The sequence below is a fragment of the Porites lutea genome, chromosome 4 (genome assembly GCF_958299795.1).
Source record: "Porites lutea chromosome 4, jaPorLute2.1, whole genome shotgun sequence".
In the NCBI taxonomy this organism is placed as follows: domain Eukaryota; kingdom Metazoa; phylum Cnidaria; class Anthozoa; order Scleractinia; family Poritidae; genus Porites; species Porites lutea.
In genome coordinates this window covers 21607413-21634791 of record NC_133204.1, presented here as the reverse complement: position 1 = coordinate 21634791, position 27379 = coordinate 21607413, and the positions used below count along the sequence as shown (strand labels likewise).

The 27379-nt window shown below is 38.5% G+C and overlaps 2 protein-coding genes across 2 annotated transcripts; both read left to right on the top strand.

Annotated features, from left to right (window-relative positions):
- The first annotated feature begins 614 nt into the window (after nucleotides 1-614).
- LOC140932897 (G-protein coupled receptor GRL101-like) lies at nucleotides 615-24017 on the top strand. Its single transcript, XM_073382396.1, has 12 exons — nucleotides 615-662; nucleotides 11976-12047; nucleotides 12724-12795; nucleotides 13685-13756; nucleotides 14046-14117; nucleotides 14481-14552; nucleotides 15892-15963; nucleotides 17720-18030; nucleotides 18895-19176; nucleotides 19629-20035; nucleotides 22898-22997; nucleotides 23894-24017. Exons 6-12 carry the CDS (start codon nucleotides 14506-14508, stop codon nucleotides 23968-23970), a joined length of 1296 nt encoding a protein of 431 aa, XP_073238497.1. The 5' UTR covers nucleotides 615-662; nucleotides 11976-12047; nucleotides 12724-12795; nucleotides 13685-13756; nucleotides 14046-14117; nucleotides 14481-14505; the 3' UTR covers nucleotides 23971-24017.
- Nucleotides 3979-5571, top strand: LOC140932898 (galanin receptor 2b-like). Its single transcript, XM_073382397.1, has one exon. The coding sequence runs from the start codon at nucleotides 4020-4022 to the stop codon at nucleotides 5079-5081; it is 1062 nt and encodes a 353-aa protein (XP_073238498.1). The 5' UTR covers nucleotides 3979-4019; the 3' UTR covers nucleotides 5082-5571.
- Nucleotides 24018-27379: the final 3362 nt, after the last annotated feature.

Genomic DNA, 27379 nt, shown 5'->3' with positions numbered 1-27379 from the left:
CCTCTTTACCTGATTTACATATGTTTTTACACTCCTATGGGATTAGTGTTTCATGATTATGTAAAATATTAATATTAACAAGAACTGTTAGATTATGCCAAATATGCGGTTGGTTCGATTTGAACCGAGATTTGAATAAAAACTGGCCTATCATTTTCTGTGTTCCGATGCCATTTTCTATTTACGAGAGCCGTCTCGTGCAGGTTGCAATTTCGTTTGTAAATACCCCGGCGATGCTTTCCCAGCAACTCCTGTTAGTGACTAAGTAGCGACTAATTTTTCCAGCATTTTTCGTGACCAAAAAATATTGATGACGCTTGTTGATTAAGCATATGCCAACGCACCAGTTTTAGTAACCTTCCTTTATAGGAATCACTAGTATATCACTAGTATCCGGCCTTCCAAAAACAACCACGGTATGTGGTCAGCTATGGAGTCCTATACCTGCGTTTTGTCACATTTGATAAAACTGAATGATATATTAAAAGAATAACTCAGCACATACACCAGCATTTCAAAACTTCAGTTACTCGTGATCAAAAAATCGTAAGGAGATCTGTTTGCTGACTAGTTGTAACTATTGTTTTCAGGGATATTTCATACAACAACATAAATTCATTACCTGATGGTATCTTCCGATGGCTCTTTCAACTGCAGTTCCTGTAAGTAAATTTTATTTAGATCTTGCAATAAAAATTTCACGGTGATAAGCAGGTTACAATCTTTGAAGAGATATCAGTAGCTGAAACACATCTCTTTAGTGTTGGCTGTGTTCACTCAGTTAGCTATAATGGAATCGATTTTTGTTCTTCATAGAATTAGCCAACCTTCCTTGCAAAGACGATTTATATTTGGATGTGAATTTAAACGAATAATTTTCATATCAATGACTTCGCATTTGGGCCTTGCTTTTTTCAGCAGAGACCAGAGGCAACTCGGAAAGGACCTATTAATTGTATATGCTAAATGCTTCTTTCTTGTAGGTGTACTGTACTGTATTTCATTTCCTTATTTCGGATTCTCACTGCACGAGAAAACCCCTTTATTCTCATTCTCTTCAGTACAATGAGAAGGCCATTTACCCTTGGCTATACCGGATCAAGTTTTGCACCGCACAGACACCGATCCGGTATAGTGGAGCTTAATTGCACAACCTTTTTTCTGTGGGATGGGAGGAGGATTGGTGACTAGTGACATAAGTTAGGAGGCTGAAAAGCCATTTCCAAAAGCCTAATTGAATATTTACCGCCTACTTGCTTTATTGTTCATTCAAACTATTTCTAATCAATTTTGAGTGAATGACCATCAGGTTTCAATCTCTTTTGTTATCTATTGGAGATATATGAAATGTTGTCGTCGCCAGTGCTGTAGGCAACTGAACTAGTGTCAGGGAATCGATGGGATAGACTTATTTGTTTGATGCTAAAATGAGTAAAGATAATCAGAGCTGTTTCCCTTGCGATATTGGCATATGTTTAAAACCGCATTTTTTTACAAAAAGGCAATAATTTCAAAACCCTAAGACAGATTTTTCTCTAACTTCGGCAAATATGCCTCAGAGCTCTCTAGTTTTGTATCTAAAAGTTTGAAGAATACTACGGTCACGATTTACTTCAAACTTGCAGATATAAGACTAGAGAGTTCTGAGGCTTATTTGCCGAAGTTAGAGAAAATCTGTCCTAGGGTTTCGAAATTATTGACATTTTTTGGAAAAATGCGGTTTTAAACATATGCCGATATCTCAGAAGCTTTTAAACCGACAAGAAATTAAAGAACATTTTCTTAAAATTCGACCATTCTTTGTAAAGGCCGCCAAAAAATCATGGAGATCGGTTGAATCATTCCTGCCGAAAAACGAGATTGAAAAACATAACCAACGTGCATTAAATATGTTCGGGCTACCTTTTAATGTGATGATTTATTACCAGAGAAGATCTAACTTGACAGTAAATTTGATATTGCTACTCCTAATGCTATATTTGTTGTTAAGACATCCTCTCTTATTACGTTTATACTGCCGGTTTTGTTAGGTACAAGCACAATTACAATGCACATGAACAGTAGTGTATACTTTGACTATCAGAGGTTTTCCATTAGATTTTGTCGAAAAAGAGAGTCTGACATTCAGCACGTTACTGCGCATGTTTATCGCACGAAAAAATCTCCAAAGGATGAAACTTGTACGTTTTCTCTACTACATCAATTAAATTGATTTACACTACTACAGCGATGTATAGTTCTCCTAACCCTGACATTAAAGACAATCTCCACGCTATGTTCATTTTGTAGCTTAAGAATGTGACATTCCAACAAACTTTAAAGCAAAAGCGTTTTGAAATTATGCATTAACATCGGTGAAATTCTTTTTAAACGTTATGAAGAAATATTACCGCTTTATGAATAAGTCTCTTTCATCATGATCTGGAATATTTTTATACGAATAATTTAAAGTCAACTGTTAAATATCAAATGTTGCCTTAAAATCAAGCGTTTCTCAACCCACGGCTTATAGGCAGAACCCATAAACTGTTTAAATCAGTTTAACTATTTTCACTCGATCGTCTAACAGAGCAGATGACATTGAGATTACTTAAAAGTGAGCCTGATTCAAATATTATAAGACCAAGCATGGCGAATTATTTTTGTAGTATCAGGCCCTTGCATTAATTGCTGCTGTTTTAATTATAATCCTTAAGGCAATAAACATGAACAGTGGTGTATACTTTGACCACAGAGGTTTTTCATTAGATTTTGTGAGTCGAGTAAGAGTCTCTAACAGTCAGCACGTTACTACGCATGTTTATGGCATGAACCCCCCAAAGGATGAAAATTGATACTCGTGCACGTTTTCTCTACCACATCAATTAAAATGACTTCAGTACAATGGCGATTTATGGTTCTCCATTAGCCCCGACATTAAAACAATCTGCATCCTATTTTTATTTTGTAAATTTAGAATGTGACAAGTCCAACAAATTAAACCTTACAACAAAAGCGTCTTTGAAAGGATTATGCATTAACATCGGTAAAAATCTTCTTATATAGTAATATTACCGCTTTATGACTAGGTTTATTTCATCATGATGTGGCATATTTTTTATGCGAGGAAATTAAAGGCAACTGTTAAATATTGAGTGTTGCCTTACAATCAAGCGTCTCTTAAGGAACGGCTTATGGGCAGAACCCATCAACTGTTGAAGTTAATTTAACTATTTTCACTCGATCGTCTAACAAAGCAGGTGACATTGAGGTTACTCAAAAGCGACTATTGAAATATTAAAACTGTGAAAGGTTTAAACCAGAAGTCATTTCAAAAGTAGGTTGAGTTCGATCGTCCGGGTGAACATAGTCCTGAATAGGACTGTTGTTGTTGACAGTGAGTGACGTTTCGACAACCTGTGCGGTAGTAACACCAAACATGGCAAATTTTATTGCAAATTTAAATATCTTCCAATTATAATCCTTAAGGCATTATGTGAAACTGTATAACCGCAATCAAGCACTTTTTCCAATTGTCAGATAAAGTTTTGGATTAACATGGTAATAATCAATTGTAAAAATTTTATTTGCTCATGATTTCCACGCCACGGACAGTGTTAATATACAGGCGGATCACAACCGGATAAATTTTAACTTTGGTAAAAACATTCAAAGTCTACTTTTTTCGAATAGCACTGAAGAGAGTAAAAAATAATCTCAACTGTGGTTGTATAAATCGGTGAAGTGACGGTTAAGTGGTCGTCATATTGATCGGCACTGAAATTTAATGTTGAAAATTACGCTCTAAATTCTCAGTATCTAACACTTGTCTCGCAAATGCAATAATGACTTTAAGGTCCATTCAATTTTAAGTGTAATCAGACGATGAAAGTGCATGCAGGTGGTGGACGCGTTAATAGCTCACTGAATCAATATTTGCGGTCTTAATATGCTAAGATATTAATTTCACTACCAGTTTTCAAATGCTTTATGAACAGGGAAGGGGTTCTTTACGGTGGCAAGTGAAATGATAAAGAGACATGAATAATACCAGCGCAGTTTACAGTCCAGACCAAACACGGTGCTCCTCTAGTGTGTCCGAAACAGTAACGGTTGTTCTTTCAACGGTCAGTTTGCTGGCGTTAATGGGGAATTCTCTTGTCATCCTAACATTTATTAAGTCTGTTAGCCTTAAAAACAGCTCTAACTACTACATCGTTAACATGGCGGCTTCTGATCTGGTTTGTGTTGTCCTTAACTGGCCACTCTATGCTACTGAAGGGATGTTAAAACCTGGCGGAAGTCTAATTACAAACTCAGCTTTCGCTACAATTTGCTGCAAAATGGGAATTTATTCACGATCAGTGTCGTATGTGGTTTCCATTCTAAGCTTAATGCTCGTCGCTGTGGACAGATTTATTGTAACCGCGTTTCCACTAAAGGCTTTAAACATATCTCAAAAGCCTCGCATATTCTTTCTGCTTATAAGTTGGTTGTTGCCAGCGATTTTCCTAATACCGTACCTGTTCTATACGAAAATCGTTGAAATAGAGAACCAAACGTTTTGTAGAAACCTGACGAGTGGCTATTTGCTGAGGATATATTACGCCGTGGGTTTTGTCTTATTCTACTGTGCTCCGCTTATTTCAATTCTCATCTTGTATCCTCGTATCATGAAGCACTTACGGATATCTAGAGTTAAGGTTGACAACGGAGGAGGGAGAACTGCTCTTGCGTCAAAAAGACTGAAACAAAGCCGAAACATCATGAAAATCTTTGGATCAATCGTTCTGACATTTTTTATTTGCTGGACACCATATTATGTTTATTTGTTCCTGAAATCCTTTTATCCTTCGATATTTCTGAAGGATAAATGTCTCTTTCTTGTTGGTTTATTTTATTATTTATTTCCTATTCTTAGTACAGTAACAAACCCCTTCATTCTTATGCTTTTTAGTACAAGCTATCGTGAGGCCATAAAAAGCTTATGTATATCTTTCTGTTTGCTTCCAAAACGCCCTTCTCGGCGTATCGCTCCTATTACAGTTTCACAGCAGGCCCGAACTTTGAGGCCACGAACACACGTATCCGGATATCGTTGAAAATGGAGATTTTTTTCTCCTTTTTCAAAAACATACGCATTTTCAAGTAGCGTGATCAAGTAGTTTCTGTTGTTCCACACGAAAACGCTAAAGCGATGCAAATACGACACGTTGTCCTGTACAGAGCGTGCGCTCTATGATGTATGACATCATCGTAATTAAAAACCTCCGATTTCGTCCATTCACGCAAAAACGATAATCCGGCGTCTGCAAAAATCTTCACTTTGAGATTCTTCTTAAAAAATCTGCGTTTTTTGTGCCCGAAAACGCCGTTTACGTGTGGATGGAAGACTAAAACAGAGGAAAATCTCCGTTTTCGAAAATGATCCGGATGTTAACCTTGAACTCTGAAAATCTACGGAACTTAAGTTGTCCTTATGAGTGGAAAAGATATCACTTCCTTAAATGGGCTAAGACTCTCTGCACGTGGTCACGTGGAAATCAACATGAATCAGAACTACTTCGTGAGGAGAATAATAATGATGAATTCTCTTTTTAAAGATTAAAAAGCCTACTAAGGAAATAATATCCCAGATTCTTTTCTGGCTTGCAATAGGCTATGCCATGAGCCTTACGGCTCCAATAGAACGCGTGGAGAAACAATAAAACAAGTTTTGTTTAACAGTTAATGTCGCAAACCAAAAGTTTCACAAACTTCCCGTCAAGACATTTAACTGCCATTCGTCACGTATCTTTATATAAACCTGCGACAACTAATCTTAGCAAACGTTGTCAAATAAATTCCCTGGTTAGTTGTATCTACATTTATTCAGTAAAAAGGTCGGGTAGTATTCTATTTTAAATCCAGTATTCCAGTCGGCCGATGACTATGTCCACCTGTGAAACTGCACCTCAGAGACCTCAAACAGCGAGTAGACAGAAGACGATGGAGGTTTATGCCAATGATAAAAACTTAAAAGAAGTCAGCCGAAAATGCTATTATATATTTGAAATGTGGGCTCCGATATCTTGTTAATCTTTGTCCCCTATTATTTAAATAAAAACGCATTCAAAACGTTTCTATGATAAGTGGACAAGGAGGAAACAACAGCTAGTTACATATTTTTTAAAATCTGCATGATATGATCCACCTTGTACAGAAAAGATGTTAAGAGCCATTATCTGAGAAAATCGAGAATCGCACGACACTCGTCAAAAAATCGAATTTTTTTTTATTTTGCCAAAACATCCCTTTTAGTGACCTTATTTAAGGAAAAATAGTTTTGGGTTCAAACGATTCATTTTAAAGGAGAAATTAGGAAAAGTTTGAAAAATCGATTTTATGCTCGTTTTTCGCACAAAACACGGCAGGATGCAATGGCAACTTCGAGAGAAGGGTGAACGCGTAAGAAACATTCCCTGACATTGAAACTTCACCGAATTATTATTTTGTTCTTACTCTTGAAAATCCTAAAAGAAAATTTGATAAACAATGCTTTACATTTTTATAATCGACAAGTGTAAAGAGGTCATATTTGTGACGTTAGACGTGCTAGAAAATGAAGGCCAACTTTGACTATTAAAAAAGGCCTCTGGTATATGCCGCTTGATCATAAAATCAATATAAAATGGAACCTCGGCTTTTGTACTAACTTACTGGAAAGTTTTAGCTCTGGAAATAAAATATCATCCTGACACCAAAGCAAGCGGTGAGAGCAATTGAATTGGGAAATTTACGCAAATTAGACGGCTTGCGGACGGTTGTCAAACTAAAAGAAAGGTTTTACATGAAAGGATTACTCACCATTGCTTGTAACACGTTTTTACGGCAAGGAAAGTTATTTTCAACTTCTTTTGCGTCGTTTTGAGTCACAAAATATATAATTTTTAGCCAAAAGACAAACGTACGTTTGCTCAGCAACTGCGTCCGAATCCGGCCGTGAATCGAAATAAAGTCACAACACGTCGAAGCAAGAGTTACAAGAGTTTTTACTTCAGTCAGGAGGCAAAAGGAATAAAAATTCATCGCAAACTAATGACTTCGATTTTGAAAACCTTTCATCACTTCAATCGTTCGTCGGCTGATAATAAACGTCGCATAAGATCGTATGACCTTTGGTGTGACCGGAAATTGGTCACACGCTTTAGTCACGTCATCATGCTGTCACGAAATTTTCGTAGCTGTTGTCAGCAATTTTAATACAGTTTTCATATTTTTTGACAAGAAATCCTCTCATCGCAGTAGAAACAGCCATGCATATTTATTTTTCTTTTATTTACCTACTAGGCTTTGAAACAGCTTTTTTGCTTTCGAAGTACTAAACAGGAGGGGTACCTCGGATTCCAAGTGTCGTGAGTGATCCGTGGAAGCGAAAATTAAGACCAAAAAAGAACGAATATTTTGAATACTTAAGTAAAGCCACAGCTAAAAAAAAAAAATTGTTCAAAATATTTTCAAACTAAGAAAAAAACATACTTCGATCATCCCCGTGACTTGGAATCTGGCCAGAGTACCCCCTCCCCCTCCCCTCCTCCCCTATGCCGGGTCAAAATACTAAGTTCCCCCGGCCCAATGTCCCATAGTCAAGGGAGTATACTCTCTTGCTGTAGTAAAGAACTTGCAGAATAATACCAATTCTCCGTGGCCAACGGATTCAACGCTACAGTTTACTTTTGGTTTTGCTTGTTGATTTTTTCGCTATTTGCTCACGATCAGGAGCCTATAACCCCAACCACGACCAAATTATGAAACCTGTTATTACCAGAAAAAAAAAAAAACACAAAGAAACAGTCAGTCAGATAGACAGTATATAATTAAAAAGACCTCGACTACGATTAAAAAAAATCAATACATGACACTGTCGAATGCGAAAACCCAGAAACCATTTTGTGGAAAAAAGGTTCGCATACAGCTATCAGCTGCTTTTGTCCACAACTCGCCGGTAGAGGTGCGCGGAAACTAGTGATTGTGAAATGGCTTCAAACCATGATCCTATACTGTTGGAATATTACTTATCACAGAAAGCCACACCTGATTTCTTCTAGCAGACCCAATCCTCTTGGTTCGTGTGGACAAAGTAGCTCATCCTGGCTATTTGCACCATGCTACCATAGTCTCCCTAGATTCCCAAGCCTCGCAAGCAGACCTTCCTGTCCCACGAACGTTGGGTAGGATTGTAGGACGAGCCAAAAGAAAGTGAAGGCTATAGGCTCTCGCGATGATGCAAGGAAGGTCGAGTATTATATTCCCCTATCCTGGTCGCCCAGGGTAAGTCTGCGGAGGAGAGTGACTGAGGGGCTGTATGTTCGAAAAGTTGACTAACGCCCCCGAGACTAACGCTTTCACCCTGCTTCTTCTTATTCGCTTGATAGTGATTTCCTGTTGTTAAACGTTTGAACAACAGGGCCCTAAGTATTGTGTTTCGTCTTGCACTAAAAACCCATAAACATTATAAATTTCACTATGGGACTTCAACACCTCCCTTGAATGATCCATTTCGCTAAACGGGACCTCAAAACAACGATTCTGTGTATCCTAAGGGAGTGTATACTATACTTTCCTGGCTCTCGTCACTTACAGTGAGGTGATGGTGGCTTACACAGTCCAACCTCCATATGCGACTGCCAATCCAAAAGACCAAATTTTCCCGGTCAAAGCCTTACAGTTGGAACTTCCAGTAAACGACCACCTTCTGTAAGTGACTGCGACCACTTTTTGGGCGTCACGGTTAATTGTTTTCCATAAGCGACCAATTGACGCATTCTCTGCTCTCTATTTTTGCTGTGTGCACTATGTTCCTTAGAAAATTTGAAGACCTTTAGCGACATCGTGGAACTACACATATCCTAACTTAGTAGATGTAGCCAACAAAGTGAAGATTATGTTGTGATTCTAGACTATTCTATATCTCACTCACCTGAATCCCTCTTTAAATTGAGCATGATTTAAAAGCTGTATTTGTCAAAAGAGGTAAAAGATAATATTTTGCCAGGAATTTGTTACACCGCCATTTAATAGAATGTGCCTGGACCTCTTCTCGGAATAGACCCCATGTGGTCCGATTCTTCTAAACGACCACCTCCCGTTAGGGACCACTAAGTCTTTGCATTTTTGGTGGTCGCTTACTGGAGGTACGACTGTATTACTTTGACCTATCAGAGGCTTACCGAGAATAAAGGGGATCTGGAAGGGGCATGGATGCGACAATCACATGCAGGTCGCTTACTTAAAATAGTAGACATCTAACTGACAATCAAAGTTTGTGCTTATTATTGGGGTTATCTGGTGTTTACTCACCTCCCAAGCTACCCTGGGCGAGCCAACTTTTCCTCCATTTCCTTACAAAACTTGGTAAACCATTTACATGAGAAACAAAAGGTTGGTTCGGATAGACGCCTTACTACCAGTAGTGGGCGGAGTTGAGGGCTTCCGGAAGTCAGCCCTCCACTGAGCCGGTAGTGGTGGCCTCACCCTTCCAGCCCGGCTAATATTTCTCCACTTTGGCTCGCCCAGCTACAATCGGCGACAAAATGAGTTGAGACACTTCGCCCAAAAGTAGGCTTTTTTACGCTTTATGAACTTCAAAAGGAGGAAATATAGCTTTCCTCCCCCATCCCCTCCGTACAATGTGGTGCCCTTGTTCTAGCTACCTATAGAAAACAACAAACACCCCAACTTTGAATGGAGGGGACAGGGGAGGGTGCGGATTCGTTTGTTCTCCGAAGTATCCCTATTTGTCTCAACAATTTTGTCGCCGATTGTAGTTGGGACAACACGGTCAAGGCTAGACAAAGACAGCATGCGCAAGCACTGTTGACTCGGACAAAGTGGTCAGTTTTTTCCTCATATAAACGCTCGCAAAAGTTGGCTCGGCTGGGAGGTTGACCTTCTCTCCGGCACAGCTTTTCTCCATCCATGGGTTCCAAACAGTCTTTTAGCAGTCACGTTTGAAATTTATAGGAAAATGATGTAGCACTTCAAAAAATAATAATAATAAAAATACACTTTTTTCAGAGCCTGTCAATGCCTAGAAGGTGTCTATAAAGGAAATCAACTGCAGAACAGGAGTCAATTTCAGTTTTTTGCGCTTTTCACGCTAGCACTGCGAAGCGGACTGGGGGCGCGAGACACGCGCGATGCATGGGGAACAAGTTCTGCAGGCTATAAAAGAAATTAAAAAATAAATAAATAAATAAAGCAGGCCTGATTTTATTTCGATGAGTCTATTTTTTGTCGAAAGCAAACGTGAAAAATCGTATTAAAATTCGTGACAGTATGCTAACGTGACTTGAGGGTGTGACCGATTTCCGGTCACACGCCAAAGGTCATACGATCTTGTGTGATGTTTATTATCAGCCGGCGAACGATTGAAGTGATGAAAGGTTTTCAAAATCGAAGTCATTAGTTTGCGATGAATTTTCAATCTTTTGGCCTCCTGACTGAAGTAAAACTCTTGCAACTCTTGCTTCTAAAGGACCGCAGTGACGTGTTGTGACTTCATTTCAATTCACGGCCGGATTCTGGCGCAGTCGCTGAGCAAACGTGCGTTTGTCTTTTGGACCTTTTGGCTTAAAATTATGGATTTTGTGACTCAAACCGACGCAACAGAAGTTGGAAATAACTTTCCTTGCCGTAAAAACGTGTTACAAGCAATGGTGAGTAATCCTTTCATGTAAAACCTTTCTTTTAGTTTGACAACCGTCCGCAAGCCGTCTAATTTGCATAAATTTCCCAATTCAATTGCTCTCACCGCTTGCTTTAGTGTCAGGATGATATTTGATTTCCAGAGCTAAAACTTTCCAGTAAGTTAGTACAAAAGCCGAGGTTCCATTTTATATTGATTTTATGATCAAGCGGCATATACCAGAGGCCTTTTTTAATAGTCAAAGTTGGCCTTCGTTTTCTAGCATGTCTAACGTCACAAATATGACCTCTTTAGACTTGTCGATTATAAAAATATAAGGCATTGTTTTTCAATTTTTCTTCTAAGGTTTTCAAGAGTAAGAACAAAATAATAATTCGGTGAAGTTTCAGTGTCAGGGAATGTTTCTTACGCGTTCACCCTTCTCTCGAAGTTGCCATTGCATCCTGCCGTGTTTTGTTCGAAAAACAGGAATAAAATCGATTTTTTAAACTTTTTTTAATTTCTCCTTTAAAATGAATCGTTTGAACCCAAAACTATTTTTCCTTAAATTAGGTCACTAAAAGGGATGTTTTGGCAAAATAATAAAAAATTCGATTTTTTGACGAGTGTCTTGCGATTCTCGATTTTCTCAGAAAATGGCTCTTAATTAGTTCGATGGAAAGCAGGCAACTTGAACTTTATGAAGGTTTTTGTTCTACTTATTTCTTGGAGCTTACTAAATTTTCCAACCTCTAGGTGCGGCCCTTATGTAAAACTTCGTATTTACGAATAACACATCAGATTACTTAATCTTATTTTGACTGTTTGTTTACTTTGTGTTAGTAACCTAAGAAGAATTCAATAAAACATTGTTTTTAAAATTATACGTCACCTGTGCGACCATGTAAATAACAATGACACCAATACATCATCAGCCACAATATTTCAAAATAAATAAAAAAAAAGTCAAATCATCTCAGTCACGTTAGCGTCTAGGCCTTTTGTCACAGATAACAATGTCGGTCCATTAAAACATTTCCCTTCTACAGTGAATTAGTTGTCGCCACGGTGAAATGACATTAATAGCCCACCTCCCCCCCTCCCACCACCACCACCACCACCACCACCACCACCACTACCACCAAGGTGATAGTAGGCACCATGGTAAGTCGTATTTGGAGAATAAACAACCGGACTTTCTCAAACAGCTTACGTCAAAAGTTGTATTAATAATCACGAATAACTCGGAAATGATTTAAGATTACTAATTGCTCCTCCTTTTATCGTTGGTTATTTTTCTGTTAATTTGGTATTGCTTCTCTTTTTTCAGCGACCTCAGAGACAACAGACTCTTTCAGTTATCTGGCACTGTTTTCAAGGGGTTAGAAGAGTTGAAAACTCTGTAAGTCGTATAAGCTCACGTTCAGCTTCAGGCGTAACAGTGAAATTTGTATTTCCCGGTGAACCTGGGACGGGAGACTTTGTAGCATGAAAATATCAATTACGAGCAAACTTGAAGACATCTCTTGAGTGTATTTACTTTTTCTTTTGCCACTAGGCTTTAGGAAAATGTTGTTAACACGCTAGCTACTGCCATTTTTGTCAATGATCTCATATTGCGTGCCTGTGACATCACCGTGTGACGCATGATTATAGCTCTGCTCCGCTTGGATATTACCAGAAAACATGAAAAATATTCCGGTAAAGCTGTTTCTACAAATAAATTAAAACTCCAAGGGCTTATACGACAGGCTCCTAGTAATCGGCTTTTGAATAAGGCGAATAAAGTAAATGAGGAAGAACGTTTTCCAGAATCCACACTGAAGGAAGGGTTGGAGATAGACAAAAACAAAGTCACTGTGCGTAAAATTCCACCATGTTCTGGTCAGTGTTTAAAACTGAAACTTCATAAAAATATATGACAGCTTAGGCAGCGCTCATATGATGGACTAAAATGAACTGGTGACTTTAGACTAGATACTACACTGTATACTCCATAACTAAGTTATCGAGTACCATTCAGCACCTACAGTTGTAGTCTCCCATTATTTAGTTGAACCATTTTTTTGTTCGTGTAGAGTGCTCTCAAGAAATGGAATCTCCAACTTACAGGAATCCACCTTTGCAGATTTAAGAAACCTACAAACTCTGTAAGTTGTACGATAAGTTGCGTTTTTTTACCATTTTTTATGTTTGTATAATTCATTTCTAACTGATGATCCAGCACGCATTTTATGTTCGGCTAAGCAAAGCCTGGTTAAAGCTCCAGTGAGAAAAATGGCAGTAATAATTTCTGCTTTACTGCTCTCCTGCTATGACGCTCTTTATCACAACTTGCCTAATGATGCAACATATAAATAGAGGATATTACACGGTGGCGCGAAGATATGAATTTTATTTTCGAGTGGCAAAACAATATTTTACGAAAGAGCGCAGCGAGTTAGTAAAATATTGTTTTTGCCACGAGAAAATACAATTCACATCTTCAAGCCGCCGTGTAATGTTCTTTTTATTATATAGACAAAAAGACATCGATAAGATAATAGAGGGAATTACCGAAATTACGTCATCGATAAACTCATGTGTGAGATTATGGAAAATAAACCACCCGGGTCCCGGATGAAGTTTTTATGAATTTCACGAGTGCTCTATTTTCCAGCAAAAGACTCGTGTCTATATAATAATTCGGTATAATTTTTAACAATACTTTCAATCAAAGTGTCAAAGTTTTAGAAACTGGAATCGTGCTTTGATTGGAACCTTTTGTTAACAATCAAGAGGCAAAGGAAAGAATAGAATGATGTTTCTAAAAGTATTTGAATTAGTTCAGATACTGGTGGACGAGGAAAGTCATATAGAGTCAAGAGCAAAAACAGGTCTGCGCGCACTAGTTACGTTCCTGCACTGCCGTTGAGGAGGCACACAAAACTAAGCCTAATGAGCCCCGAGAGGCAGGATCAAGTTGGTGCCTATAGCTGAAGAATCAGAAGGAATTAGCTTGATCAAATTTCGTATTACTCGTCCATCAGTGTGTTTTAGTAACTTTCAAAGTAACAAGCTCTTGAAGCTACAACAACCCATCTTCAAGGATTTAAAAAACCTAAAAAGACTGTAAGTATGGACTGGATACTATTTGTTACAGTGAAACCTCGATTTAACGAACCGCTATTTAACGCAGTCGTCGGTATAACGTACGATTTTCTTTACCCCAATAATGAATGAATACTTTGTTCTTGCAGCTTTCACACAAACGAAAGGAAAGCCAATTCGTCTTGCGGCGATATCTATGTTGCTTTCTGTTAAGGGGCAATTAAAGTCACTAAGATGTAGTGTTACATTTAAATGCATTGGCTTTGTTGGTATCATGGAAAATCACCTAAGCTATTCATTCAATTTGTAGGGACCTCTCATATAATCAAATCTCTGAGTTACCGAGGAACATTTTTGCTGACTTAAAAGGCCTGGAACATCTGTAAGACGTAATTCTCTTGTTTTTTCCTTACATTGGCTTGTCTTTTCTCAAAATCTAAATCAGATTATTTTTATTTTCTTTAGTTAGGATTGGACTAATAATTTAACTTTAAATTACCCCCCGGTTCAGGTTACCATTATCATCTACAGAGTCACTAAGATGTTTAAATTTGTGTAGAACTGATAGCCAGGGTTATCCCTGGATAAATAAAGAACTCTAGTTCAACTTCACGGCTGTACCGGCACTGGAATGAATACTATAAAACAGGCAGCTCTATGTTTCCGTTGAGTTTTCAAATTTTGGAAACACTTCGTTTTGTCCTTTGTTCATAATCGATTCTTACTGTTATAACGCGTTGTTTAGAGACCTTTCTCACAACCGGATAACAATGCCTCATTCAGAAGTTTTCAGAGAATTGGAGAGTCTCAAATACTTGTAAGTTTCAATTTGATATTTGTTTTTATCGTATACTAAAACAGTAGATAGTGTTTTTCGCGCACTCTGATTGGCTACTCAAAGGTAGGATATCCAGTGCAGTTCACTGATTCACCTCCAGCTCCTCCGAGCCAGCGACGCGAATGCAAACTCGCGTAAGTTACGACCAAAATGGTTTCCCGGTTTGCTGCCCTAACAAACAAAGAAATATCACAAATAATCATCACAAGCTGTTCCCGGAATACACAACGAAGATGACTAAATTCGGTTTGGAAGCTTCAACAGGTAAACGTTTGTCTGTTTGACTTGAATTTACCGATAAAACCGTGAAAAAGTTTTTTGTTTCATTACAAATACAAACTAGGTCTTGCGTAAAATAAATAAGCTTAAAACTACATTAAATAGTTTTTTTTACAGAATGGCCTCAAATACAAAACGAATTCATAACTTTTGAAGAGATTTCTCCACATTAGCTAAAAGAATGCCTTCAAAAGTTTTATTTGTCAGCAAGAAAACGCGACGGCCATTCGATCATTTGCGCGCCAAAATTGTCTGAATTGTTGGCAACATTAAGTGAGTAAAAAACTATCTTTTTTGTGCTCAATTATCTCAATGTTTTAGAGTTTACTAAAACAATTATTCACCTCAGTGTCGGTGGCTAGTGGTGTGTATATACCTTGCCGCTTATCGGCTCGCAAATCACACCACTAGCCACCTCCACCTCAGTAAATAATTGTTATTTATTTCAATGATACGTTTTTTTTCGCTTTAACAAAGGTGCACGTTACAATGACCACAAAGTTAAACAACAAGCCTCGAACATACATTAAAATACACTATCACGGAGGATGTTTCCTCATGTACATACGCAAAAGTTATGACTAGAATAACCAGTGCAGTTTTTCGCGGTAAGGAAGCGCAGTCACTCGGGGTAAAATGAAATAAAAAAACCCCTTGCATGGAAATATTTTAATCTCAGCCGTCACTGATAACTCGCAAGGTGTCAACTAATATACCTACATTTTTAATGCATGGGCGGATTAAGGATTTGGCTGAGGGGGGGCGAAATTTTTCTGTGAGATTTCGTATAATTTTTAGATAATTCTTAGTAATTTAAGCAGTATCCGTACAGTTGTCAAATTCCCCCGCCCCCGCCCCCCGCCGCATGTTTGAATTGCAATTAGCCTACCAGTATCGTAGCTTCAAGCGCTGAATGTGTTGGTTAGTGTTTGTAATATCCAAACAGAACATGCAATTCCTTAATACTCACCGACAAGGTGATAGCACTCAGAACGCCAGCTTTTGAATTCTTTCATTGTCCCTATATATTTTTTATAAGGTTTCTAAACAATAACAAGATCAACCAGCTTCATGCTGATATATTTCATGGGCTCCAAAACCTGGAAAGATTGTAAGTACAATTTAGTTTTATGAGGCATTGATATAGAATGGAAATGTAGTAATGTAGTTTTAATACGGTAATATACAAGCTGTCTCTAAGGAACCAAGCACTAAAAAAAGTAAATCTCAACATTCGTGGGAAAAATTGCACGTTTCCCCTTTGACGCAATGTTCCCCACTAAGTACAACTTTTTGCAGGAAACAGTTTTATTGTAAACTGTCATGTGATCCCAAGGTAATCAATGAGAGTGCTTCCGTTGGGACAAAATTTCAGCAATACAAAAATAGCGTGTAATCTTAATTTTTATTAAAACGGAATTAATGGATAATGCAATTCTATGAGCCATTATACCATGCTCTCCAAATATGTCAACTGTACCCGTTGCTTTTACAAATAAAATCGGGAAGAATTCTCGATATTTTGTGGGCGTTTTTAATGAAACAATTATTCCACTCGCACTTGTTGGATATGAGATGCTTATAGCCAACTCGGCGCTATGCTCCTCGTTGACCCCCTACCATCTCATTTCCAACGCCCACTCGTGGAATAATTGTTAAATAGCCTGCGTCATTAGCAGACGCTTCGAAGTAATATGCGAAAAAGAACGAGGCGCGCAAGGGAGACTTGCGCGCCACGTTCTTTCTCAGTTGAGACTATTACTATTCTAACCCTTGATACGCAGGCTAGTAACATTACATAAATAGTTAAACTTTTGAACGCGTACATTGGCTAAAAAAAAGGAAGTTAAACAATTTTTCCCACAGAGTCGCCAGGACAATGCTTATGTTTATGTAGTGCTAAGACCTAACCTCATAACCAATTGAAAAAAAAAAATGATAATGAAATCGCTACATATTACAATGAAGCTGAATATTTTCTCTAAAATCATACGTCACTGTTTCGTTTCACCGCTATAACTCAATGACTAAATTAGAAGATAAGTCAAGACAAAAGTGATTTAACGTCTTCTGATAACTTATATTGCCACTAAAGCGTTGTTTTATAAGTATATATTTCTTGTAGGCATTTGCAGGGAAACTTGCTTAAAGCGCTGCCTTTAGAGGTATTCGCAGACCTCCGGAATCTTAAGTATTTGTGAGTATTTTCTTCTACCATGCATAAAAGATGCGTTACAGATTAAATTCCCCCGAAAATTTTGCCGAAAAAATCCGCAAAGGCGTCAGGTTGGTATGAGATCTAGCAACAATGATTAATTTCTTTTGCAACTGTTTATTATTACTATTATTATTATTATTATTATTATTATTATTTTACGAACTTTTTAAAGAAATAGAAATTTAGGAATACGAGATTTTATTCTTTTTTTAACTTGTTTTCTTTTTAATATCAGAGGTGGACAATTCTCTTTTGTAATGACTTAATTTAAAAACTCTAGACTGCCTTCAAGAGTTATTGACCGCATCTGAGCCGCAAGGAATGTATTTGGGAAATCGTTATTGACACAGGACATTTTTTCTTTTTTATGATTTATATAATGCTTAATATTATATAGTGCTTAATTCTTACCTCAAATATTCTGTAAATTATGTACATATTTTTAAAGTTGAATAAAATTATTATTATAATAATATTTATTATTATTATTATTATCAATATTTTTATTATTAATAACTTGCAGAGTACTTTATAACGAAAAAAACCCCTTATTTTTGTCTCGTAAATCATTTTTTCGCCATATTAGTAAGCTATTCGACTATTACTACGTTTGCAAACATTTTACAGTTTTGTATTCATTCTTATTTAGGAAGTTAGACAGCTTCTCCTTGTGCTGTTATGCTACTAGAGTTCTCAAGCACGTGGATTGCGAATACCCATTGTCGGCGCAAGACTCATTTTCAAGTTGCAATCGCATGATTGAGAACTCAGGCCCTAGAAAGATAATTTGGTTGCTCGGTGTTCTTGCTGTGCTTGGTAACTTGGCTGTAATAGCCTGGCGTCTAATTAGGCGCGACGACCATCCAGTTCAAACCTGTCTTCTGACGAATCTCGCGGTGTCCGACTTTCTCATGGGAGTGTACCTTATGATTGTTGCCATTCAAGACCAAATATGGGCAGGTATGGGTTTCGATCACCAGTGTTTCGGTGGGAGAAATACAAGTTTTTTTTTCTATTTTACTGACAGAGCATTTATCATAAGCTTGGCTAGTTTTATAAGTAAGAGAGTTCGAATCAAAATGATGAAACAGTAAGTAACCCTTTTAACGGCTTTTAAGGTCACTGAAAAATGACCTTAAAAAATTGATTTGACGAGATCACACTGAATCGAGCCTTTTAAATTTGAGGTCACATTAAACTAAAGATTGCACACAGGCTCGGTACAAGACATATACCTTCCAATAGCCAGTTCCAGGCAAGTGAAAGGCATGCGCAAATATAAGCTCATGGTCCGGAAAAAGGGGGCTGTCGCAGTCTTTTCCCTTTTTATTTTCGTGTTCGCTTTCCCAATTTCGCAGGCCTGACTATCCCGGAGCTTCGAACACTCAGGCTAAACTTCGACCAGGTGTCAATTTAATTAAACTGTTACTAGAATTTTGACATCAATCCTGTGACGTCATTTCCCGCCAAAAACTGTTAAAATAAAAAAAAGGAAAACCAACAAAACATGCGCAATAAAAATTTGTACCATCCTGCAAAATTTCAGATCAAACGGATAAAAATTGTAAGAGAATTCTTTCCTGGTTTTTTTTTCAAGAGTGCAAAGTGCAAGTGTTGCTATCGATTTCAGACTCTAAACATGTACACTCGTAAATTTTTCATTAAATTGACCCCAGCCCTAGCTATAATAATACATATCGTGACTTCGATCGAATTCTTTTAAATAATAATGTGACTTGGAAGACATTTTTCGGGTAGAGCATACAATAGGGTGCACAGACAAGTGAGTGTTATCATAATACTGAAACAGTGCTTCATTTCCAGGTGCTTACTTTAACTTCGACCTCACTTGGCGATCAGGAACACTTTGTAAACTTGCTGGTGCTTTATCAGTGCTGTCAAGCGAAGTCTCGGTACTAATGCTGACTGTTATAACTGCTGACCGATTGATCAGTATCGTCTTTACATTCAGCTGTCGCCGACTGACGCTAAGGGTAATTTACGTTATTTGCGCAGCCGTCTGGGTCATTGGAATCATCATTGCCATCGTTCCAACAAATGATCTCCCCTATTTTTACAACGAGGACAGACAATATGGATTTTACGGTATATTTATATATATTTTTTTCGCCCCCCCCCCCCCCCAGGAGCCGTAATAGGCTCCTGCCACCCTTAATTTAATTTTCCCTTACTCTCTGGCTCTTTTAATGTAAGGGATTAAAACGTCTTGATCAGTCTACCGAAGGATAGTGATGTCGAGGAAAGTTTCGGTTATTTTTTAGAGAATCTTAGTAAAATGCTTGACAGAAGATTGTTATGGCAACAGAATACTGCGCTCTGTGACTTTTTGGGTGAGAAACTGTCATCTCCATCTATATCATCATTATTATCATCATTAACATCGTCATCGTCATCATCATCATCATCATCATCATCATCGTCATCATTATCATCGTTATTTACTTCTTGTTCTTCCTCTCTCCTTATCATTATTATTAGCCTGTCACATTATCTGATATTAAGGACCAACTAAAATACGTAATTCGTATTTTTTTAAGGGCGTTCGGCAGTTTGTCTCCCTCTCCAACTGTCCTCAGAAAAGCTGGCCGGCTGGGAGTATTCAGTTGCCATATTTATCGCTTTGAATCTCACAGCTTTCCTTTTCATCATGACAGCCTACATAGCCATTATCTTTAAGGTGTTTAAGTCACAGCAGAGAATCAACGCACATGGAGAATCAAAAACCAATAACAGCCTCAACAGAGAGTCGGCCCTCGCTCGGAGAGTGTTCGCCATCATCTTAACTGACTTCAGTTGCTGGATTCCTGTGATAATTTTGAGTATTCTTGCCCTCGCTGGGAAGTTCAATGATCCCGACGGAACGGCTTACGTTTGGTTTGCTGCGTTTGTCCTGCCGGTTAATTCATCAGTTAATCCAGTGCTCTACACGTTTTCTACACCGAAGGTAAGAGCGCAAGTAGGGAAACCAATGAAGGTGTAAAAATGACCACATTTTTCGCTATTTATATCGTTTAGCTCTTGAAACGAGCTATAGCTACATGCCATAAAAAAAAGATCTACAATCCTGATCATAATTTGTTGAAACACTTTCGGAAAACACAAGAAAAACTAAGTTTTTCCACGAATACATGTGCATTTATCGCTTCCCTCCTTCCGTCAATGTTATGGGGCTAGGAGGCGGAGAAATCAGCAAGCGATTCAACAGTTATGACTGTTAATGCAGCTGTTTGTGGTGGGCAGATCTTTGGAATAAAAAGACGATTCGTCTTAATTTCGCAGGCAGGGAAGGTAGGATTAGAGATAGGAGTTGATTCCCTGACTGTAACTGAGTCTTCCCACCCTTTCCCTATGAAACTTTCTGGACCATTTGCATCTAGAGTAGCACACTCTTAGCACAGATGTCTTAACCGGGGAACGTTACGGGGAATGGAAATCTAAGGAAAAACGTTTTGCTGTCTGAAAACTCTCTGGAGTGATCGTCGGCGCTATTGGCCATCATAATTTTACTCGGGCGCGAAGGCTTTTCAACTGAAACGTTCTCAAGAAAAAGATACTTATTTTAACTGATTATTTTCTCCACCCTTGCCAAAACATTTTTCCACTTAACGTTAAATGAAATCCCAGTGAATAATCATAATGCGTGAACGTTTAACTGCAGTGGATGGTGACTAGTACAGGGTTATGCTGTCTACAATTGCTCTCTTACGTGCCACCCTCCTCGTCCGGAATTGAGGGCATAAACTAATCGATTCGATAAAGGGGGTGGGGGGGGGGGGGGGTGGGGGAGGTGTCTCCAAGAAAATCTGTTGCACAGTCCGCCCGCCAGTATGACGTCAGTAACTTTCAAAATGGGGAGCAAAGTGTTCATCGAAGACACGGATAAAAATTTCGATTTTATCACCGAAATACTGTTCCGATTTCTTGGATTTGGAGATTTTAAGGTTTCTATTGTCATAGAAAACTAAAACTAGCCTTAAGTACTTTTTTGGAATGAAATGTCCAGTGGTGTGATGAATTTTAAAGATTTCCTTTCTATCGTCGAGCAAATTTTACGGGCAATCATACCGACCAGTCACACTTTTCAAGACCAGTGCACAGAAGGAGGTTTATCAAAGGATGTTTCATAGTTTACATTGTGCGTATTTCAGCTCTTCAGAGCTGGTGGAACCCCATATCATTCCTCTCAAAGTTCGCTTAGCTGTAGCGTTGAAAGAGGAAGCCAAATGACAGGTATTTGTGAGAGACTGTGACCATTGAATCTTGTTCCTTTGCCGCATTTTAATACTGTATTGGGCATACTGAACTATAATTTTGTGGTGTACTGTGTGTTGTTTGTCATGATGACAACTAACATTGTAAAAAATTCAGCTGTTTCAGAGGAGGGACATGTCTTGACAGCTTATGTTTTTTTTTTTTTTTTATGGTCGGAAGCTTGGCCAGTATGCAGATCAAGAGCTTTTGAAATCCCTTTTCCAAAATAAAACTCCCGACTCAAGGTTAAAATATATATTGATCCAAGTGCATGACCAGCAGGGTCAGCAGTAAGAATAAAGAAAAACAGGCCAAAAGGAAAAATAGTGTTAAAAAAAGAGACCGAACAGAAAAAGAAAAAATGGCACAAAGAAACAGAAAACAGCGTCGCCGGGAGTCGAACCCGGTTTATCTGCACGTTCAAGCAACTCCTTGACCACTGCACCACAGTGACACACATGAGTTGAAAAATTAATTTTGTCATATCTAATCAATTTTTCTCTGCCATAGACGCTGTTTGAAGCTGGTGGAGCTGTATTTACCATGAATTCAAATATACATTTGAGGAAAATTAGCTTAAGCGGGTATTTCAAAGCTATTTCGCATTATTTCGCGTTCAGCGGGCCGACTCGTTGTAGATAATCGATCGAACGATCTTTACTGAATTTGGTGGAGAATTAGGAAATCAACAGAGGCCAACACTCGAAACGAATGATATGAAGTTATGCCCGTTTAACTAGCAAAAGAATAGATGAAATATAAACACGTGTGATCTGTGAATGGAACCTCCTATTCTGGATGATTCTGGAGACTAGACCTTGCTTATCTAGAGAAAAAAAAAATTAAGTTTTGATGACCTTGCCGGTCCCGTGAAAAAGATGGCAATCCCGCAGCACGGCCAGCAAACGATTAACAAAATTGTACGATCACGGACACAAAATATCAATACGGTTTACAGAAGCAGATTGTAGCAACACCAAAGCTCACACACTTTCGATCAAATAAGCAACATATAGCGATATTTGCTAGCTTCTTAGCTTTTCCTTTACCTCGCTCGTCCAAATAACTGTCGATTCCCTTGCTAATTTGCACAAGCGACCAGAGGTTCTTGTCCGTTACTATGTGACGTCATACTGGCAGGCGGAGTGGGTCAAGAAACTCAGGTGGAAAACAATAGAGTTACCTCCCCCCCCCTGATTCGATGTTAAAAATTGGCGGTTGCATATTCTTATCAAATACCGATCACAAGGGACTCTATTTGCACTTGTATTTGTATCACCAATTTTCATTTGCTCTACAAACTGAGTCATGACTAAAGAGAGAATGCGTCCACCATAGAACAAAATTCACAAAATGTCCTGCATGCATTTGCAATTTATTCGAAATAGTTGTCATTACAGTTAAGTATGCAGTCGAATAATATCAGGTTTTTAAAGACGCACGCAAACGAGGGTAAACAGATTTATAGGTCTTTTGCCTGAACCCCGTGTGAAAACCGCTGACAACTGTTGTAACAACTACTTGTTTACAACAGCTTCAATTGCTTATTTTCTAGGTGAGAAGCATCTTAAAAGGTTGGCTCAGTCGCATTTTTTATTCTGTGATCTGCAAAGCCGGGTCTACAGGTGTTACAATTTCCGGTAAAGACAACCTAGGCGAGTACTTTATTGAAATAATATCGCGGATGATTCTAATAAAAAGAAACCAAAAACATTTTGAAAGAGATCAGGTTGGGGGGAGGTATGCATATGTTTTGACGAAAAGTCTCGCGCCAATCATACATGTATGTATTCCTTACTACCAGTAGTTTCATTATCGATTGACAGCTGATTATCAGTTCAGAGCTTTTGTTTAGTAATGAATCCCAATTGCAATTACTGTTCCATCAATCCTAGTGTTCAGGGGCCTGATTCAAGAAGGTGTAAATCCTTCTACGTTATCGCTCCACAACAACTGCATTCTGCAAGGAAATTGAACGACTAAAGCTTGTTGAATCCGGGCCAAAGACTGTCCACTTGGACATTTGAGGTTTCCTAGTTAGAAAATTACCTAAATTTGAATACAGAATGCTGCGTAGCGTTCAGGAATAAGTCAGTGACCTTGCTGCTATTATTTGTTGCTAACAACCCAAAATCCAAACGTCCTTTTGGGCATTTTAAGATATTCGATGCAGTCTTGTCGAGTAGTCAAATTACCCAGATTAGCCAGATTTAGATTTCAGGGGCGAAGATTTACGAAAATTTAAGGATATTGGATTCTCAAAATAATAGTTACTTTTATTAGTTCCTGAAGCAATAAGATGGCGACGATGACGACTCAATTTCCCCAAGACTGGGGTAGATCTCCTTTTTTAATTTACATTGGCTGTTCATTGTACAAGTTCTTCATGAATGTCCTATTTATTATCTTAATTTCTTTTCCATTGAATATCGTGACGTTCGTTTAAACCATCGTCGAATTCTGCAATAGACTGGATGAAGCGAATTATTAGTGTAATTAGAGTAATTAATGACGTAAGTTTCTAAAATTTTGTGTGTTGGTCTCCATACAGGAGGTGAAGACATCAGTGACCAGGATGGCAATACGATTACTATGACTGTGGCCGTTACACCCCCTCCTCCTCAATAACACCACAATGAAATACAACAAAACACGCGAAATGGACCGTCTAAAAATGCAAGTGGAATGATTGCTGTCTAAGAGAGAGGAATGAACTACAGTCGGACCCTGTCTAAGACGGACACCATTAGGACAAGTATACTAAGTGTCCGTTTTAGGGCCAGAGGCGTCCGCCTTAAACAAAGTGGATCATTATACGTTTATGGGAAACCGCCCACCTACCCTCTTCTAAGCCAACATTAACACTTACTTCTTACTTGGGGCAAAATGTTGGCTTAAGGGTAGGGTAGGTGGGCAGTTTCCCAGAAAGAATTAAAAGATCTTCGCAAAGAGGTGGCCGCCTTTATAGAGAGTTGGGGAAGATTTCAAGCTTAACAAATATATTTATTATTCTTAGTTTAAACTAGTGACTGTCGTCATACAAGTTTAATATCAGAAGGTTTGCTACTCTTTTAGTACTTTAATCTATCTGACATTTTAACATTTTTAACTTGTAGCTTTTACAAGTTAAGTTTTAGTTATTAACGTTTTATTTATTACTAGTATTACGTGTTCATTTAAGTAGTTATTTAAAAAGAAATTTCTTTTATTGTACAGGGCCCAGGGGCAGATCTAGGGGGAGGGTGCAGGGGGTGCGCACCCCCCCCCCCCCCCCTCCTGAGATGACCTGCGGTTTTGTAATACAACTGGTATTCTGCAAAAAAAAAAAAAAAAACTATGTGGTTTTTTGGTGTTGAACTAGAGGAAGAGACTAGTGCACCCCCTCCTAAAAAAAATCCTGGATCCGCCCCTGGGGCCTCAATGAATATCATTCTTTCTGAAGTGATCTCCTTGTGCAAAGCTATTGTGGTTATTATAAATACCATTATTATTATTATTATTACTTTTATTAAACGTTCGCACAGCTGCAGTTTGATTTCCTCTCCCCTACTTCTCGAGCACCTTTCTTAAAACTCTTGCATGACCCCAACAGTGAACATTTCTGGATCACTTCCATAGAGATGTCAACATCAATAACCTTCAAGGTATTTTTAAATTCATTGGTACTGATCCTAATGCCCCAATTGCCACCGAAATCACCTTGGTCCTTGCAACCCACATTTTTCGAACCTCTCGCAAGATCTTGATATTTTTCAACTTTCTCACCTTCCTTTTCTGTCACCCGTCCATCCTCTTGAGTTAACGCTCTATAATTTGACGGCTCCTGTCTCTCTTCTTAACCATTATTATTATTATTATTGTTATAAACCAATTAGCAAGTTTACGTGACCTATTTTGTGCATCAACGAAGAAGTGGCAAAAGTAAGGGATCTCGTAATAGAAATAACACTTTGGTGTTTCATGGGGTTAGACGCCTACAAGAGGTTGTGTTTTACTACCCTCAACTGAATTTAAAGAAACCAATTACTAACAATACATTTCTCGGGGAAGAGGTTCTACATTAGTGCCAGCGATAAAGCTCGAAGGTTATTACGGAAACCCCTCCAAGTGCTGTTCAATAAAAAGTCCTTTCAATCAGGGACCACTTGCATACAAATTGTAACGACGAAAAGGGATTTCCACAAATTGCTTGTTAAAGTCAAAAGTTTTTTTTTGTGTCGAAAGTTGCTCGAAAAAACAAGAAGTTTCCGTTGCCCTCTTCCTTTATTCGATCTGAAGCAAAAGTATGCAACTTGTAGAACAAAATAAAGAAGTTCTGAGCATTTTTGCACAATTAAAACAAACAAATTTACGAGTAACTGAAAGGCTACGCATCAACATCAGAAGCCCATGGCCTCATAGTCATGGGCTCCTGTCAATATCAAAATTAATCTTGTAAAAGTTCTACTATGAGCCTATAAAATTGTTGAATGGCCTTCTTCACCTTAAAAACCGCAGACCTAGCAGCCCGGCTGCATACATCTTGCGCCCATGATCTGCCCCAGAGAGGATGATCTGGCTCCTTTTGCGCAGGAAGTTCATAATTGTCTACTAGGGCCAATTTAACGATAAAGGCCGTTGTGATATCTCAGAATTGCTAGAAAACTAGAGAAATTGCTCAGAATACAAAAACTTTCTCGAAACGAAAAAAGTTCCTACAAATACGAGAAGTTGCTAAGAAGTTGCCAAGCAACTTGTGGAAAGCCCTAACGACGAACCTTGCAGATAGCGTCTGGCCTTGAAAGAGAGAGTGACTGGGCTGTATGACGGTTAGTCTGCTACACAGCTGTTTTTAGTGTCATCACGCAACGCTCCTCCCCACAAACGGCTTTTGAGAATCGAACCACATTCCTTTCCCGCGGGTAGCCAATTAGAATTCAGCTCCCATTTTCCGGAAGGTGTTCGCGCCACGTTTGCGGTACGGTGACTCCTCCAATCACAGCTTTGCTTTTATCTGCGCCCATGTGTGAATGACAGAACAATCAAAACTGTCGCGTGAAAACAAGCAATCAACTAGAGAAGTGATGTCGTAGTCGAGTCCTATTCAAAATTTATGAGATAAGGAGCAGCAGAAGCAGCAAGTAAGCAAGTCGAGCAAACGTGATGCACAACATGGATGTGCTTATGAAGTTGCCGGGTATAGTTTTGGGAAATCGCTCATCGATAATTTATAAAATTGCTTTTGTTTGAATAAGTACCCTTAAGAGTTTCGTCTTCACATGTACAACAACACAATGAGCACATCCGGCACATGAAATTCATCATACATATGCACGTTAAAAAAGAAACAACTGATCCTCGTAAGAGTCTTGTATGCCTATCAACCCCTAGCCTGTTCCAGGCGTTCAGATAGTGGGGAGCGGCGCGAAGAAAAAAGGAGCGCGAAAAAATAAAAGCGAGGGAGGGGGGGAGGTGAGAGAGGGAACGCCTGTTAGATTTGTTTTAAATAGACTCATCCGCCCACTCAGACCGCGTCAGCTGTAGGTGGTCTTCACTTGTCAATTAAGACTGATGCTAAAGCCCCATACATTTATTATTGTTCTTAGGAATAAATCAAAATTTCTCACATCAAAATTAATATTATGTGTACATAATCTTACTAAAAACCTGATGTAAGACTTTCAGACAATAGAGAGCGGGATAAGTAATTTATTTACGGCTTGAAAACATGATTTCAGCGTTTACGTGACAAAAAAATTATGAATCAAGTGACAAACAAATATCGCTCATTTCGATAGAAAGCCGTTTCAATACAGATCGTTAACTCGAGCAATGAAAATGCCCAACAAACGAAGGGAAAATTTACTACTCGATGATTGAGTGGACCTCGTCAATAGCGATAGCTGCAACTTGCTTTCCAAGCTTTCCTTTGAAGTCCTTTTGTCCATTCCTTAGACAACCACGATTTGTGACTGCAGTACGCCTTTGAGTGAATTTTTAAGGATCATACAATTTCACAGCTTCCACTTTTAACGGCTTCATCCACATCTTCTCCCAT